The following is a 14,103-nucleotide window of genomic DNA, read 5'->3' on the forward strand; positions in this document are numbered from 1 at the left end:
ACCAGGCTCCTCCGTCCATGGGATTTTCCAGGCGAGAGTACTGGAGAGGGGTGCCATTGCCTTCTCCACTACAAGCTGTATAGTAAATTACAAAACAGTTTTTAAAAACTACCTGCTCTACTTATGATTGAGATTTTACTCTCCCCAAAGTTGTTTCTATTCATTAAGATTCATTTTACACTCAATCTGATCACATGTTACTGCCCTTCTTTAAAAGGCTACCTAACCAATTTTTTATATAAACCAACATTTATAGAAGACAATTGAGCACCTATTTGCATATGGTTTTATCCTCAAATTATGGCACCAAAGCTATAAACTCCTCAAGGGTAGAGACAATGTCATCATCTTTTTAAAAAAAATTCCTACCTATTATAGCTTGAAACTTAAATCAATATTTATTGCATTGAATGCTACTCTTTACAGCTTTTTTTTCAAATTCTGAATTACATTTATATCTTAAATAATTTAAACAAAAAGTTATATTTTCTTAATTAGACAATCTACCATAGCTGGCCACAACAGTATACAACTGACATCTTTGTTTAATTTAATTATGAGATAAGGGGTTATAACTAATGTACTTAACAATTTTCTTTGTGCCAGGCAATGATCTTGGTATTTTATATAAATAATTTTATTTAATTAAATGGAATAATATGTGATTCACACATAAACATTATGCATTTAGGATGGACAAACAAGAGATATTATTTTTTATCAACTTAAAAATGTTGGTTAAACTAATTTAGCTACTCAGGACAGCATTCCTCAGAAACCTAAATGTCTGCCTTGACCCACTTCATCATCATAAAAATGTCAGACTTAAAATATTCAATACACTTCATAACATTTTTAAGCATCTTTTCTAATACCAATAAGTATGCTTTTAAAAATATGCTTATAAAAATTATAATTTTTCTAAAAATATTTTCATTTTATGCATTTGAATTATGCCATAGAGTATATAAAATTTCCTCAAAAGCAATTATTTTCTTTCCATGGTATCTTCTTTTAATATCTAAGAGTTTGCTTTGTTCATAGTAGACTCATGTGACTGTCAAAATATGTAACTGTGAATGCCAGAAATATTTTTCAGATCAGAGCAAACAGTTAGTGGGAAATTTTTACTGTTTTTCTACTAAAATACTTACTGGAAAATATTTTCTAAAAATACTCATTGTGAAATGTGGTAGAATTATTTAATGTTGGAACCACACTCTAACTCAAATACTCAAAATACTGTTGACATCAGTGAGTACATGAGTCATTCAGTTGAATAAAAAGGCATAGCCCTTATCATTATTGAAATATTAAAAAGATTTCAGGAAGATACTAATTTAAACAAAGTAACATAGCACATTTATGAAAGAAAATAAAAGTGCTAGTCACTCTCATGTCTGACTGGGACTCCACAGATTGTAGCCTGCCAGGCTCCTCTGTCCATGGGATTCTCCAGGCAAGAATACTAACTATAGGGGGTTGCCTTCTCCAGGGGATCTTCCCGACACAGGGATCAAACCCAGGTCTCCCGTGTTGCAGATGGATTCTTTACTGTCTGAGCCACCAGGGAAGTATATTTATATGTCTCAAGATATCTGGTATAGAATTCAGTTCAGTTCAGTTGCTCAATCATGTCTGACTCTTCGCGACTCCATGAACCACAGCACGCCAGGCCTCCCTGTCCATTACCAACTTCCAGAGTTTACTCAAACTCATGTCCATTGAGTCAGTGATGCCATCCAACCATCTCATCCTCTGTCGTCCCCTTCAGTCCTTCCAGTGAACACTCAGGACTCATCTCCTCTAGGATGGTCTGGTTGGATCTCCTTGCAGTCCAAGGGACTCTCAAGAGTCTTCTCCAACACCATAGATCAAAAGCATCAATTCTTCAGCACTCAGCTTTCTTTACAGTCCAACTCTCACATCCATACATGACCACTGGAAAAACCATAGCCTTGATGAGATGGAGCTTTGTTGGCAAAATAATGTCTCTGCTTTTTAATATGCTATCTAGGTTGGTTATAACTTTCCTTCCAAAGAGTAAACGTCTTTTAATTTCATGACTGCAATCACCATCTGCAGTGATTTTGGAGCCCCCCAAAATAAAGTCAGCCACAGTTTCCCCATCTATTTGCCATGAAGTGATGGGACAGGATGCCATGATCTTAGTTTTAGGAATGTTGAGTTTTAAACCAATTTTTTCACTCTCCTCTTTCATCAAGAGGCTTTTTAGTTCTTCTTTGCTTTCTGCCATAAGGGTGGTGTCATCTGCATTTCTGAGGTTATTGATATTTCTCCTGGCAATCTTGATTCCAGCTTGTGCTTCATCCAGCCCAGCGTTTCTCATGACGTACTCTGCGTACAGAGTAACACTCAGTAAATGGAACTTTTTTTATTACATGATCACAAGACTGTCAACATTTCCAATAATATGATTTAATGACCCCTGGGGTAAGTTACTTTCATATTAGTCTTTATAATGGTCCTCACTATCACATATTTTAAATATATTTTTCTTGCATACATTCATTCCTAAAACAGGCTTGACTACCTGATATGGAGCAGGTGCTGAGTGATTAACTGTTTTCTACAACACATAGTGGATGTGTGTGTTTGTATCAGCATCTAATGTACTGTAATCTAAAATTTCAATATTATCTAATATTTATAGCAGGGGGTAATTAGCATAAAACATGCTTCTTTCATATTTCTAATTTTAAGTAATAAGCAGAGGCAAATTTACCATGAAGTAATGAATCTTAAGCTTTAGAGTCACTCCCCTTCCAGGATCTAGGACAGGTTCAAATAACATATTCACATGAACTGAATATTTTTGTAAATTTTGAAAAAGTAAGTTATTTGAATTATAACTGTTTAAAGTAGCTTTCTCTTTGTACCCCTAATATTTTTTACCACATTCAGTCATATTGGAGTGACCAGAGGTATTCTAAGATCCAGTGAAGTGGAAGTTGAATTGGAGACACAGTTAACTTGGATTTAGAGGTATGAACTGATGCAGTTAACAGTCACTCTTCTGTATAATTAGGTACTGCTAGCCTCCCAGCATATGATTTCTTCCAGGAATAATTCAAGTGCCTGCTCTGTGACTCATCTGGCATCATTATATGAAGATGAAGGGCACTAACAATACTGCATTCTGAAAGTGGAAAGAAACAGAGCCAGAAGCTAGTACTGTGGCAAACTCTTCCAGTTATCAGCTGTGTAAAACTGTAAGTTAAAGATTTGACCTTGTCTCCTAGTCGAAGTGGAATTTCTATTTTTTCATAAATATGCTCTATCTGCAATATATACAAATACAAATGCATCATATGTATTTCTTTACTGCTATTTTGCTATTGTTGTTCAGTCGCCAAGTTGTGTCTGACCCTCTGTGACCCTGTGAACTGCAGCATGCCGGGGCCTCCCTGTCACTCACCATCAACCAGAGTTCTCTCAAGTTCATGTCCATTGAATTGGTGATGTCATCCAACCATCTCATCTTCCAACCATCTGAAATCTTACAAAACAAACTTTTTTATAATTCCTATGAATGTATGGTACAAATTTACAACAACACTACAAGCCATAGTGTTATTTTTTTGGGCTCCAAAATCACTGCAGATGGTGACTACAGCCATGAAATTAAAAGATGCTTGCTCCTTGGAAGAAAAACTATGACAAACCTAGACACCATGTTAAAAACCATAGATGGTACTTTGCCAACAAAGGTCTGTCTAGTCAAAGCTATGGTTTTCCAGTAGTCATGTGTAGACGTTAGAGTTGGACCAAAAAAGAAAGCTGAGCACCAAAGAACTGATGCTTTTGAACTGTAGTGTTGAAAAGACTCTTGAGAATTCCTTGAACCACAAGATCAAACCAGTCTCAATCCTAAAGGAAATCAGTCCTGAATATTCACTGGAGGGACTGACACTGAAGCTTCAATACTTTGGCCCCCTGATGCGAAGTTAATTCATTAGAAAATACCCTGATGCTGGGAAACACTGAAGGCAGGAGAAGGGGACGACAGAGGATGAGATGGTGGGATGGCATCGCTGACTCAAAGGACGTGAGTTTGAGTAATTCCACGAGTTGGTGAAGAACAGGGAAGCCTGGCATGCTGCAGTCCTTAGGGTTGCAAAGAGTTGGACACGAATGAGCAACTGAACAACAACAACCACACAACACATGAGGGTTGCTATGAGCAGACTCATGTCTATGCATCTCAGTACATCAGATGACATGCCAACATATCTGACACATCTCAAAATGCGGCAACCCCAAGAGAAATGGCACGTGAAATACTTTTTCTTAGAAAAGTGAAGTTGCTCATCATGTCCGACTCTTTGTGACCCTATGGACTGTATCCTACCAGGCTCCTCCTTCCATGGAATTTTCCAGGCAAGAGTACTGGAGTGGGTTGCCATTTCCTTCTCCAGGACATCTTCCTGACCCAGGGATCGAACCCGAGTCTCCTGAAAAAAGTCTCATTTTTTCTTAGAAAGTGATTCCTAACTCATAACAAGCTTCAAGTCCCACAAAAAACAGGTTTGTCCCTCATAAGCAATTCTTCCTAGATTACCCTCACACAGTGAATCATACTATCTTAGAGATGATATTCACTTTAAATCCCATGTTGTCTGGTGGGGGGTTTTCATATATTTTCTAAGTTTCAAGATCTTTTTTTCCAAATAAAAGCTAATGCTATAAATGCACTAGAAAGCCTTAGTGATCAATACTATGAGGAAAGCAGAAAATAAAAATCTAAATGAGAAAGAAATATGAAACAAATGAGAAACAATAAGCGAAATATAAAAATCAATATGAACTACTAATCTTAAAAAAAATCCTTTCTCTGTTTCTGTTCAGGATAAACTCTAGGGTAGACAGCGATTTTAGGACATAAAAGAATAATCCTAAGAGAAAAAAAACAGATAAACTGGATCTCACCAAGTTTAAAAACATCTGTTCACCAAAAGACATCATTATTAAAGTAAAAAAGCACAGACTAACAGAAAAGATTAAAAAAAAAACCCAAACAACAATAAATTTTCTTTAAAAATGAGCAAAAGAGTTAGGCAGGCACTTCACAAAAGAAGATATCCAAATAATCAATAAGCATGCTGAAAAGGTGCTCCATATCTTTAGTCTTAAGAAAAATCAAATTAAAACTTCACATTCCTCATCAGAGTAGTTAAAATTAAAAGATTAACAATACCAGTAGTGAAGAAGTATGTGTTCACTTTGTAATCCAGAAAATAAAACACCACAATTATTCCAGAGAAGTTTATATTTGGGCCTTAAGCTTTTGAAAATAAAGTTTAGAGACATAAAAAAAAAAAAAAACAATACCAAAGGCTGGCAATGATATGGAACAATAGGAATTCTTATACGTTGCTGGTGGGAGTATAAAACTATACAACCACATTGGAAAACCACAAATTAGGTGGCTTAAACAAGAGTTCTGGAGGCTAGAAGTCCAAAATCAAGGTTGTTTCTTCTGAGAGCTGTGAGAGAGAATGTGTTCCAAGGCCCTCCTGGCCTCTGGAGGTTTGTGAACAACCTTTAGTGTTCCTTGGCTTATAGAATCCCACCTGATCCTTGCCTTTATTTACACATGTCATTCTCCCTGTGTGAATATCTGTCCCAAAATCTCTTTTCATTAGGAAAACAGACATATTAGAGTAGGGCCCACTCTAATGATCTAATTTTAACTTGATTACCTTGGTAAAGAATAAGATGATTCTAAGATTCTGGGAGGTGGAACTTCAATGTATCAACTTTGGGGAACACAGTTCAACCCATAAAATCCCACAGGATTACCATTAATGAAGCTTTCTGGCTTTCCCAAACATCCTGGAATTTCATAAGTGTCTTTCATACCAAGAAGTCAGTTTATAAAACATTTTTATTACTAATACCTTTAATTAAAGATAAATATCTTAATTTAACAAGCAAACAACTGTGATTTGACATCAATTTTAAAAGATGCTTATTAAGCTAATGTAATTACTTATAGGCATTGTGAGTGAGTGAAAGTTACTCAGTTGTGTCCGATTCTTTTGCTACCCCATGGGCTATAACAGTCCATGGAATTCTCCAGGCCAGAATACTGGAGTGGGTAGTGTTTCCCTTCTCCAGGGGATATTCCGAACCCCGGGATTGAACCCAGGTCTCCCACATTGCAGGCAGCTTCTTTACCAGCTGAGCCACAATGGAAGCCCACTTACAGGCATTAGTGAGATATAAATCTTCATATATACGATGTTACTGTGGTCAGCTGACTGGAGGTCAGGAAACACAAGAGTTGACTCCCAACTCTGACATTCACTCACTGTGGGACCATTTACCATCTACCACTGCCTCTTTTCATGGACAAATTGAGATGATGGCTAAAATTTAGAGAATTCTATGATTTCTATGCTCTGTTATGTACTTTACTATCTCAACACACAAATATGAGCAACAGAGAGACAGATGACATAAACAGACATATTCATAACACCCATTCATAAATTCATAGAGTTTTAGAAATGGAAGGCTCTGATCTACTGCCCTCATTTTACAAGTAAAAATATGGAAGTCTAGGGAGGTGAAGGGCCTGGTCCTAAGACACACACATCATTTCTTGCTCAAATAACTTCAAATAGGGAAGAGGTCCATAAACTAAGACCACAGACCTAAGAGTCTCCATAGATGAACTTTAAAAGACTATATACCACCTAAGAGTTTGTGTGTAAAAGCTGGTATGAATATTCATGTTTATATTTTATTTATTCTGTTGTAAGGAATCCTTCAGTTCAGTAGCTCAGTCGTGCCTGACTCTTTGCAACCCCATGAAGTGCAGCAAGCCATGCCTCCCTGTCCATCACCAACGCCCGGAGTCTACCCAAACCCATGTCCATTGAATCAGTGATGCCATCCAACCATCTCATCCTCTGTGGGCCCCTTCTCCTCCTGCCCTCAATCTTTCCCAGCATCATGGTCTTTTCAAGTGTCAGCTCTTCGCATCAGGTGGCCAAAGTATTGGAGTTTCAGCTTCAGCATCAGTCCTTCCAATGAACACCCAGGACTGATCTCCTTTAAGATGGACTGGTTGGATCTCCTTGCAGTCCAAGGGACTCTCAAGAGTCTTCTCCAACACCACAGATCAAAAGCATCAATTATTCAGTGCTTAGCTTGCTTTATAGTCCAACTCTCACATCCATACATGACTACTGGAAAAACCATAGCCTTGACGAGACAGACCTTTGTTGACAAAGTAATGTCTCTGCTTTTTAATATGCTGTCTAGGTTGGTCATAACTTTTCTTCCAAGGAGTGTCTTTTAATTTCATGGCTGAAATCACCATCTGCAGTGATTTTGGAGCCCCCCAAAATAAAGTCCGACACTGTTTCCCCATCTATTTGCCATGAAGTGATGGGACCGGATGCCATGATCTTAGTTTTCTGAATGTTGAGTTTTAAACCAACTTTTTCACTCTCCTCTTTCACTTTCATGAAGAGGCTCTTTAGTTCTTCTTCACTTTCTGCCATAAGAGTGGTGCCATCTGCATATCTGAGGTTATTGATATTTCTCCCAGCAATCTTGATTCCAGCTTGTGCTTCATCCAGCCCAACATTTCTCATGATGTACTCTGCATATAAGTTAAATAAGCAGGGTGATAATATACAGCCTTGACGTACTCCTTTTCCTATTTGGAACCAGTCTGTTGTTCCATGTCCAGTTCTAACTGTTGCTTCCTGACCTGCATACAGGTTTCTCAATAGGCAGGTCAGGTGGTCTGGTATTCCCATCTCTTTCAGAATTTTCCACAGTTTATTGTGATCCACACAGTCAAAGGCTTTGGCATAGTCAAGAAAGCAGAAATAGATGTTTTTCTGGAACTCTCTTTCTTTTTCCATGATCCAGCAGATGTTGGCAATTTGATCTCTGGTTCCTCTGCCTTTTCTAAAACCAGCTTGAATATCAGGAAGTTCACGGTTCACGTATTGCTGAAGCCTGGCTTGGAGAATTTTGAGCATTACTTTACTAGCATGTGAGATGAGTACAGTTGTGCAGTAGTTTGAACATTCTTTGGCATTGCCTTTCTTTGGGATTGGAATGAAAACTGACCTTTTCCAGTCCTGTGGCCACTGCTGAGTTTTCCAAATTTGCTGGCATATTGAGTGCAGCACTTTCACAGCATCATCTTTTAGGATTTGAAATAGCTCAACTGGAATTCCATCACCTCCACTAGCTTTGTTTGTAGTGATGCTTTCTAAGGCCCACTTGACTTCACATTCCAGGATGTCGGGCTCTAGGTGAGTGATCGTGATCACACCATTGTGATTATCTGGGTCCTGAAGATCTTTTCTGTACAGTTCTTCAGTGTATTCTTGCCACCTCTTCTTGATATCTTCTGCTTCTGTTAGGTCCATACCATTTCTGTCCTTTATTGAGCCCATCTTTGCATGAAATGTTCCCTTGGTATCTCTAATTTTCTTGAAGAGATCTCTAGTTTTTCCTATTCTATTGTTTCCCTCTATTTCTTTGCATTGATCACTGAAGAAGGCTTTCTTATCTCTCCTTGCTATTCTTTGGAACTCTGCATTCAGATGTTTATATCTTTCCTTTTCTCCTTTGCTTTTTGCTTCTCTTCTTTTCACAGCTATTTGTAAGGCCTCCTCAGACAGCCATTTTGCTTTTTTGCATTTCTTTTTCTTGGGGATGGTCTTGATTCCTATCTCCTGTACAATGTCACAAACCTCCATCCATAGTTCATCAGGCACTCTATCAGATATAGTCCCTTAAATCTATTTCACACTTCCACCTTTAGCTTTCACCAAATTCTCTACAGGATCTATTTTTGTTCAAATCAATCCTCTGTTATGTCCTAAATGCCTGACATATATGGGATACTCAATAAACATTAGTTGACTTACGTATATTGGATTCTTAACCAAGACAAAGTTAATAACCACTGGAGTAGAGTAAAATAGAATATGGTTATTCTCTGGAAAATAATGCTCACTGTTTCCTGCTCCCCATATGCTCTATTTGTATCGAGTCTTTCATCAGCCTGTAGCTCTGAATGATACAGTGCCATGCTTGTCAATTAAACCAATTAAGGAAGATTTTTAAATCACAATTTCCTTTCCTTTAGGAAATCATCCATCTTTTCATTTAACTCTACCTTTTTACTTAATTAACAAGGATTTAATAACAATTAATAAATGATATATTAATTAATTTATGAAATGACTTTGTCCTTACTAAAGTAATTCAGATTTTTAAATGCTTGTAATTTTCATTACAAGTTCCATCAAGTAAGACATAGAACATTCAATTAAAGCTGAGTTAGCTTACTTTACACTCTGTCCAAATACCAGGAAAACCTCTAGTGTATCTAGGACAGTGCTGGAAGAATGATCAAAACTGTGACTTTGACAAAGGCAGGGAAATGTCTGGGGCCCAAGACATGTGGTATCATAAGCAGGGGGCAGAAGCACCATAAAGTAGGTGCTCAAAAAATATTTGATGAATCAATGAAAGAAGAAGGAAGTAGTTAATGCTAAGAAGACAGAAATCCCTCTTTGAACAGGGAACCACTGACCTTAAAAAGAGCTGATAGGGTATCAATCAATGGAGGAAGAGACAATGGTTAGATCCTCCTCTCAAAGAACATGTGCTTGTGTGGGACATAAGGAATGGCATCAAGCTGCTGATTATCAATGTAGATATCAAATACAACTCCAGTCTTTAGTTACCAGACATTTCTTTTGGGTAATTCATTACTAAGGACTTGCAAATTTGGAAGCAACCCAAAGTCCCAGAAACAGAGTCTCAAGACTGAAGAAGTATGAGATTCTGTAAAAAGCAGGTCAGGCCATTTATGCCATAGATGTGTGTATGAAAATTACATTTTAAAAATGCACAAATGTTATTTACAAATAATTTACATTCTTTAGAAGCATTTACAAATAATGATTCACTTTGCAAACAGAGATGAAAAACTCTCTTCTTTACAAGTCTGGGTCTTACTCATGCTTGTTCCCCAATTTCAGCAGTGTTGCTACTTTACAAATGACTGTGCATTTATAGTTAAAATTAAGTATAAACAAGAGCATGATTAAACATAATCAAGGAAGATCCTACAAAAGATTGCTATCTACCTTGCTTAGCTTGCTAGATTGAGCTTCCCTAGTGGTTCAGTGGTAAAGAATTCACCTGCAATGCAGGAATCACAGGTTCGATCCTCGAGTTGGAAAGATCCCCTAGAGAAGGAAATGGCAACCCACTCTAGTATTCTTGCCTGGGAAATGCCATGGACAAAGGAGACTGGTGGGCTACAGTCCATGGGGTCACAGAAGAGTTGGACATGACTTAGCAACGAAACAACAACAACAGATTGCTAGATCACCCTAGATCACAAAGAGTGGATCGCTCATCCAAAAAACTTCCTGAAAAAGTATTTATCAGCTTAACATCTAGGTACTATCTAAGACTTAAAGAAATGAACACAGGAATTTGGGGTGTTCCCTCGGTGAGTGCCAAGGCAAGAGGGATCTCCTATGCCTTTACTTTGCACCCCCTGGAACAAAGATCCTTGATGCAGTCAATGCTTCATATCTATGGGTTCTGAATCTGCAGATTCAACCAACCATACATTGAAAATATTCAGGAATTTCTGAAGCAAAACATGAATTTTCTACACAAGGCAATTATTTACATAGAATTTATATTGTGTTTACAATTATTTATATAGAATTTATATCATACTAGATATCATATATCATCTAGAGATTATTTGAAGTATACTGGAGGACTGTGTAGATAATATGCAAATACAATGGCTTCCCAGGTGGCTCAGATAGTAAAGAATCCACCTGCAATGCAGGAGACCCGGGTTCAATTCCTGGGTTGGGAAGGTCCCCTGGAGGAGGGCATGGCAACCCACTCCAGTATTCTTGCCTGGAGAATGCCCATGGACAGAGGAGCCTGGTGGGCTACAATTCATGGGGTCACAAAGAGTTGGACATAACTGAGTGACTAAGCACAGTACAAGGGACTTGAGCTCCCTGGATTTTTGTATCCCCTGAGAATACAGGGACCAATCTTCTGTATTTTAGAGAAAAAAGAACCTAAGATCCAGATCTTCAAAGAGACATCAAATTTGAACCATTTAGGATAAAGAAAATGTGGTACATGTATACAGTGGAATACTACTCAGCCATAAAAGAGAAAGAAATAATGTCATCTGCAGCAGCATGGATGCAACTAGAAATGATCATACTAAGTGAAGTAAATCAGAAAGAGAAAGACAAATACCATATGATATCACTTATATGTGTAATCTAAATTATGACACAAATGAACTTTTATGAAACAGAAATAGGACTTACAGACATAGAGAACAGACGTGTGGTTGCTAAGGGGCGGAGTGGTGGGATGGACCTAGAGCTTGGGATTAGCAGATGTAAATTATTATATAGAGAATGGGCAAATTACAAAGTCCTACTATATAGCAAAGGGAGCTATAATCAACATTCTATGATAAGCTGTAATGGAAAAGAATATTTAAAAAAGAATATATACATATATGTATAACTGAATCACCTTGCTATATAGCACAAATTAACACAACACTGTAAATCAACTATATTTCAATTTTTTAAAGTGAAATTTAAACCATTTATCTTACCTGTTTCTTTTTGTAGAGTGTTTTCTTCCTTCCTGCTGAGAGTGAAGTCTTGGGAGAAACCATGGGTGGTTAAATTAGAGCAGATATTGTGTTTTTGCAAATTTTATTTTAAACTTATTCACATTTATCATCCATTTATTAGGTAGACTACTAAGTGCTTCTTAAAATGGTGGTATAGAAGAATTTAATGAAAAAGTTAATGTTCATTCTACATTTGCCTTATTTTTATGGTACAATATATTGAGAAATATTTCATGGAAGAAAAACAAATATACAAATTATATAATTCACACAATAAATTAATAAATATAAAAATAAATATAAATATAAAAATAGATAAGCATATAGACCCAGAACTGGTGAACTGCAACTCAGAAATAAACTCCAATGTGTGTACAACACTATTACTCAGAAATATTCTTACTTGCTAAACTTCTACCAGTTGCATCAAGAGCTCCTCTTGGTGGAGGAATGGTGTGGAACTCTTTCAGGGTAGAAGAACTGGTCTTCATCACACAGGAACGTACACAGGTATTTCCTTAGCATTCATCTGAGCAGTTATCCGACATAGACCCTGAAAAAGACTCTGAATATGAAAGAAACTTGGAGCTCTTAAATGCCTCATCTTCTGTAATGATATATGAATGTTATTTAGCTTAACAATTTCACAAGGGAGTTGATATTTATGTCATCTGCAGTCAGGTTCAACTAGCCCCTTGGCTTTAGAGTTGATCACAAATATGGAAGTCAACTGAGAGATATAACTGTTGGTTATAGCTCCCCCCCAGACTTTAACTGAAGAAGGTAATGCTTCTATTGTATACTTACAGATACAATAAATACAAGGGAGTGTGAGTTTAAGTTGTCAGAGATAATGGTTGTTCCACCCCTGAAAGAAAAAGGGGAGGGTGGAATTCAGAGACCATGGAGAAAATTTATTTATTCATACAAAAATACTCATTGCAACTATTGCTTGCTAGGCTAAAAATAAAATGAGCAAGAAAGAGACTGAATGAAGTTTTATGTGTTTTTATGTGCTTTCCACTCACAATCAATCATTGGGCATCTTATTTATGCCAGTATTGTAGATTTGGGGTAGGGGTGGGGAGGGCAGAAGAGAGACAGCCACAGTGCCTAGTCTCGAAAAGCAACACTCTGCTCTATTTGGAGATACTGAGGAAATATACCATTTAAAAGAGGCAGGGAGGAGATTTCATTTAAGCAAGTGTGCAATGATATAGGCAGAATAATTTGAGGTAAGTACATCTATTAAGTAGATGAAGTTTGACTTTGGTTCTCCACTTCTGTTTCTATATGTTTTCTTTCTCTGAGGCTCCTTGGCACCTTCCTAAGGATTTTCGCCTTGATGTCCACTATCCACCAATTCAAAGCTAATCTAAGCCTAAATAATCTGACAAACTGATTTCCACTTAAGTGTCTACTAAACTAGTTTATACTACCTAATTTGATGAACTGATTTCCAATAATTCAGTTCAGTTCATTCGCTCAGTCGTGTCCGACTCTTTGTGACCCCATGAATCACAGCATGCCAGGTCTCCCTGTCCATCACCAACTCCCGGAGTTTACTCAAACTCACATCCATCGAGTCGGTGATGCCATCCAGCCTTCTCATCTTCTGTCGTCCCCTTCTCCTCCTGCCCCCAATCTCTCCCAGCATCAGGGTCTTTTCCAATGAGTCAACTCTTCGCATGAGGTGGCCAAAGTACTGGAGTTTCAGCTTTAGCATCAGTCCTTCCAATGAACACCCAAGACTGATCTCCTTTAGAATGGACTGGTTGGATCTCCTTGCAGTCCAAGGGACTCTCAAGAGTCTTCTCCAACACCACAGTTCAAAAGCATCAATTCTTTGGCACTCAGCTTTCTTCACAGTCCAACTCTCACATCATACATGACCACTGGAAAAACCATAGTAATTAATTTAGGATAATTTCCCTAAAGAAAAGACAAGAAATTTTAGTTTCAGCCTTACAGAGATACCTAGAATAACAACAATATCATATACTCTCATTGTGCTGTTAATATATTTATAAATACCAATGCAAGGTGCTGTGTATTCAACAGTATGAGGCTATGAAGATAAATAAGATGAGTAATTAACCTTATTTATAAGGGACCTTGACGGAGAAGGCAATGGCAACCCACTCCAGTACTCTTGCCCGGAAAATCCCATGGATGGAGGAGCCTGGTGGGCTGCAGTCCATGGGGTCACGAAGAGTCGGACACGACTGAGTGACTTCACTTTCACTTTTCACTTTCATGCATTGGAGATGGAAATGGCAACCCACTCCAGTGTTCTTGCCTGGAGACTCCCAGGGACGGCGGAGCCTGGTGGGCTGCCGTCTGTGGGGTCACACAGAGTCGGACACGCCTGAAGTGACTTAGTAGTAGTAGTAGTATAA

At 37.8% G+C, this 14,103-nt stretch overlaps 1 protein-coding gene across 5 annotated transcripts in view; it reads right to left on the reverse strand.

Moving 5' to 3' along the window:
• The window catches only part of PDCL2 (phosducin like 2), a 150,180-nt gene extending 136,589 nt beyond the window's left edge, over positions 1–13,591 (reverse strand). For 4 of the 5 annotated variants that reach the window (XM_055588616.1, XM_055588614.1, XM_055588615.1 and 1 more), the window contains exons 1-4: positions 13,281–13,591; positions 12,512–12,572; positions 12,108–12,269; positions 11,684–11,731 (exon numbers count right to left, since the gene is read on the reverse strand). In XM_055588616.1, coding sequence (XP_055444591.1) covers positions 11,684–11,731; positions 12,108–12,195 — 136 coding nt within the window. In that variant the 5' untranslated portion in view covers positions 12,196–12,269; positions 12,512–12,572; positions 13,281–13,591. Of the gene's footprint in view, positions 1–11,683; positions 11,732–12,107; positions 12,270–12,511; positions 12,573–13,280 lie in introns of those variants that run through there. The other variant, XM_055588619.1, reaches the window with a different exon arrangement.
• Between the last annotated feature and the right edge of the window lie 512 nt (positions 13,592–14,103).

Source organism: Bubalus kerabau, chromosome 7 (genome assembly GCF_029407905.1).
Source record: "Bubalus kerabau isolate K-KA32 ecotype Philippines breed swamp buffalo chromosome 7, PCC_UOA_SB_1v2, whole genome shotgun sequence".
NCBI lineage: Eukaryota > Metazoa > Chordata > Mammalia > Artiodactyla > Bovidae > Bubalus > Bubalus kerabau.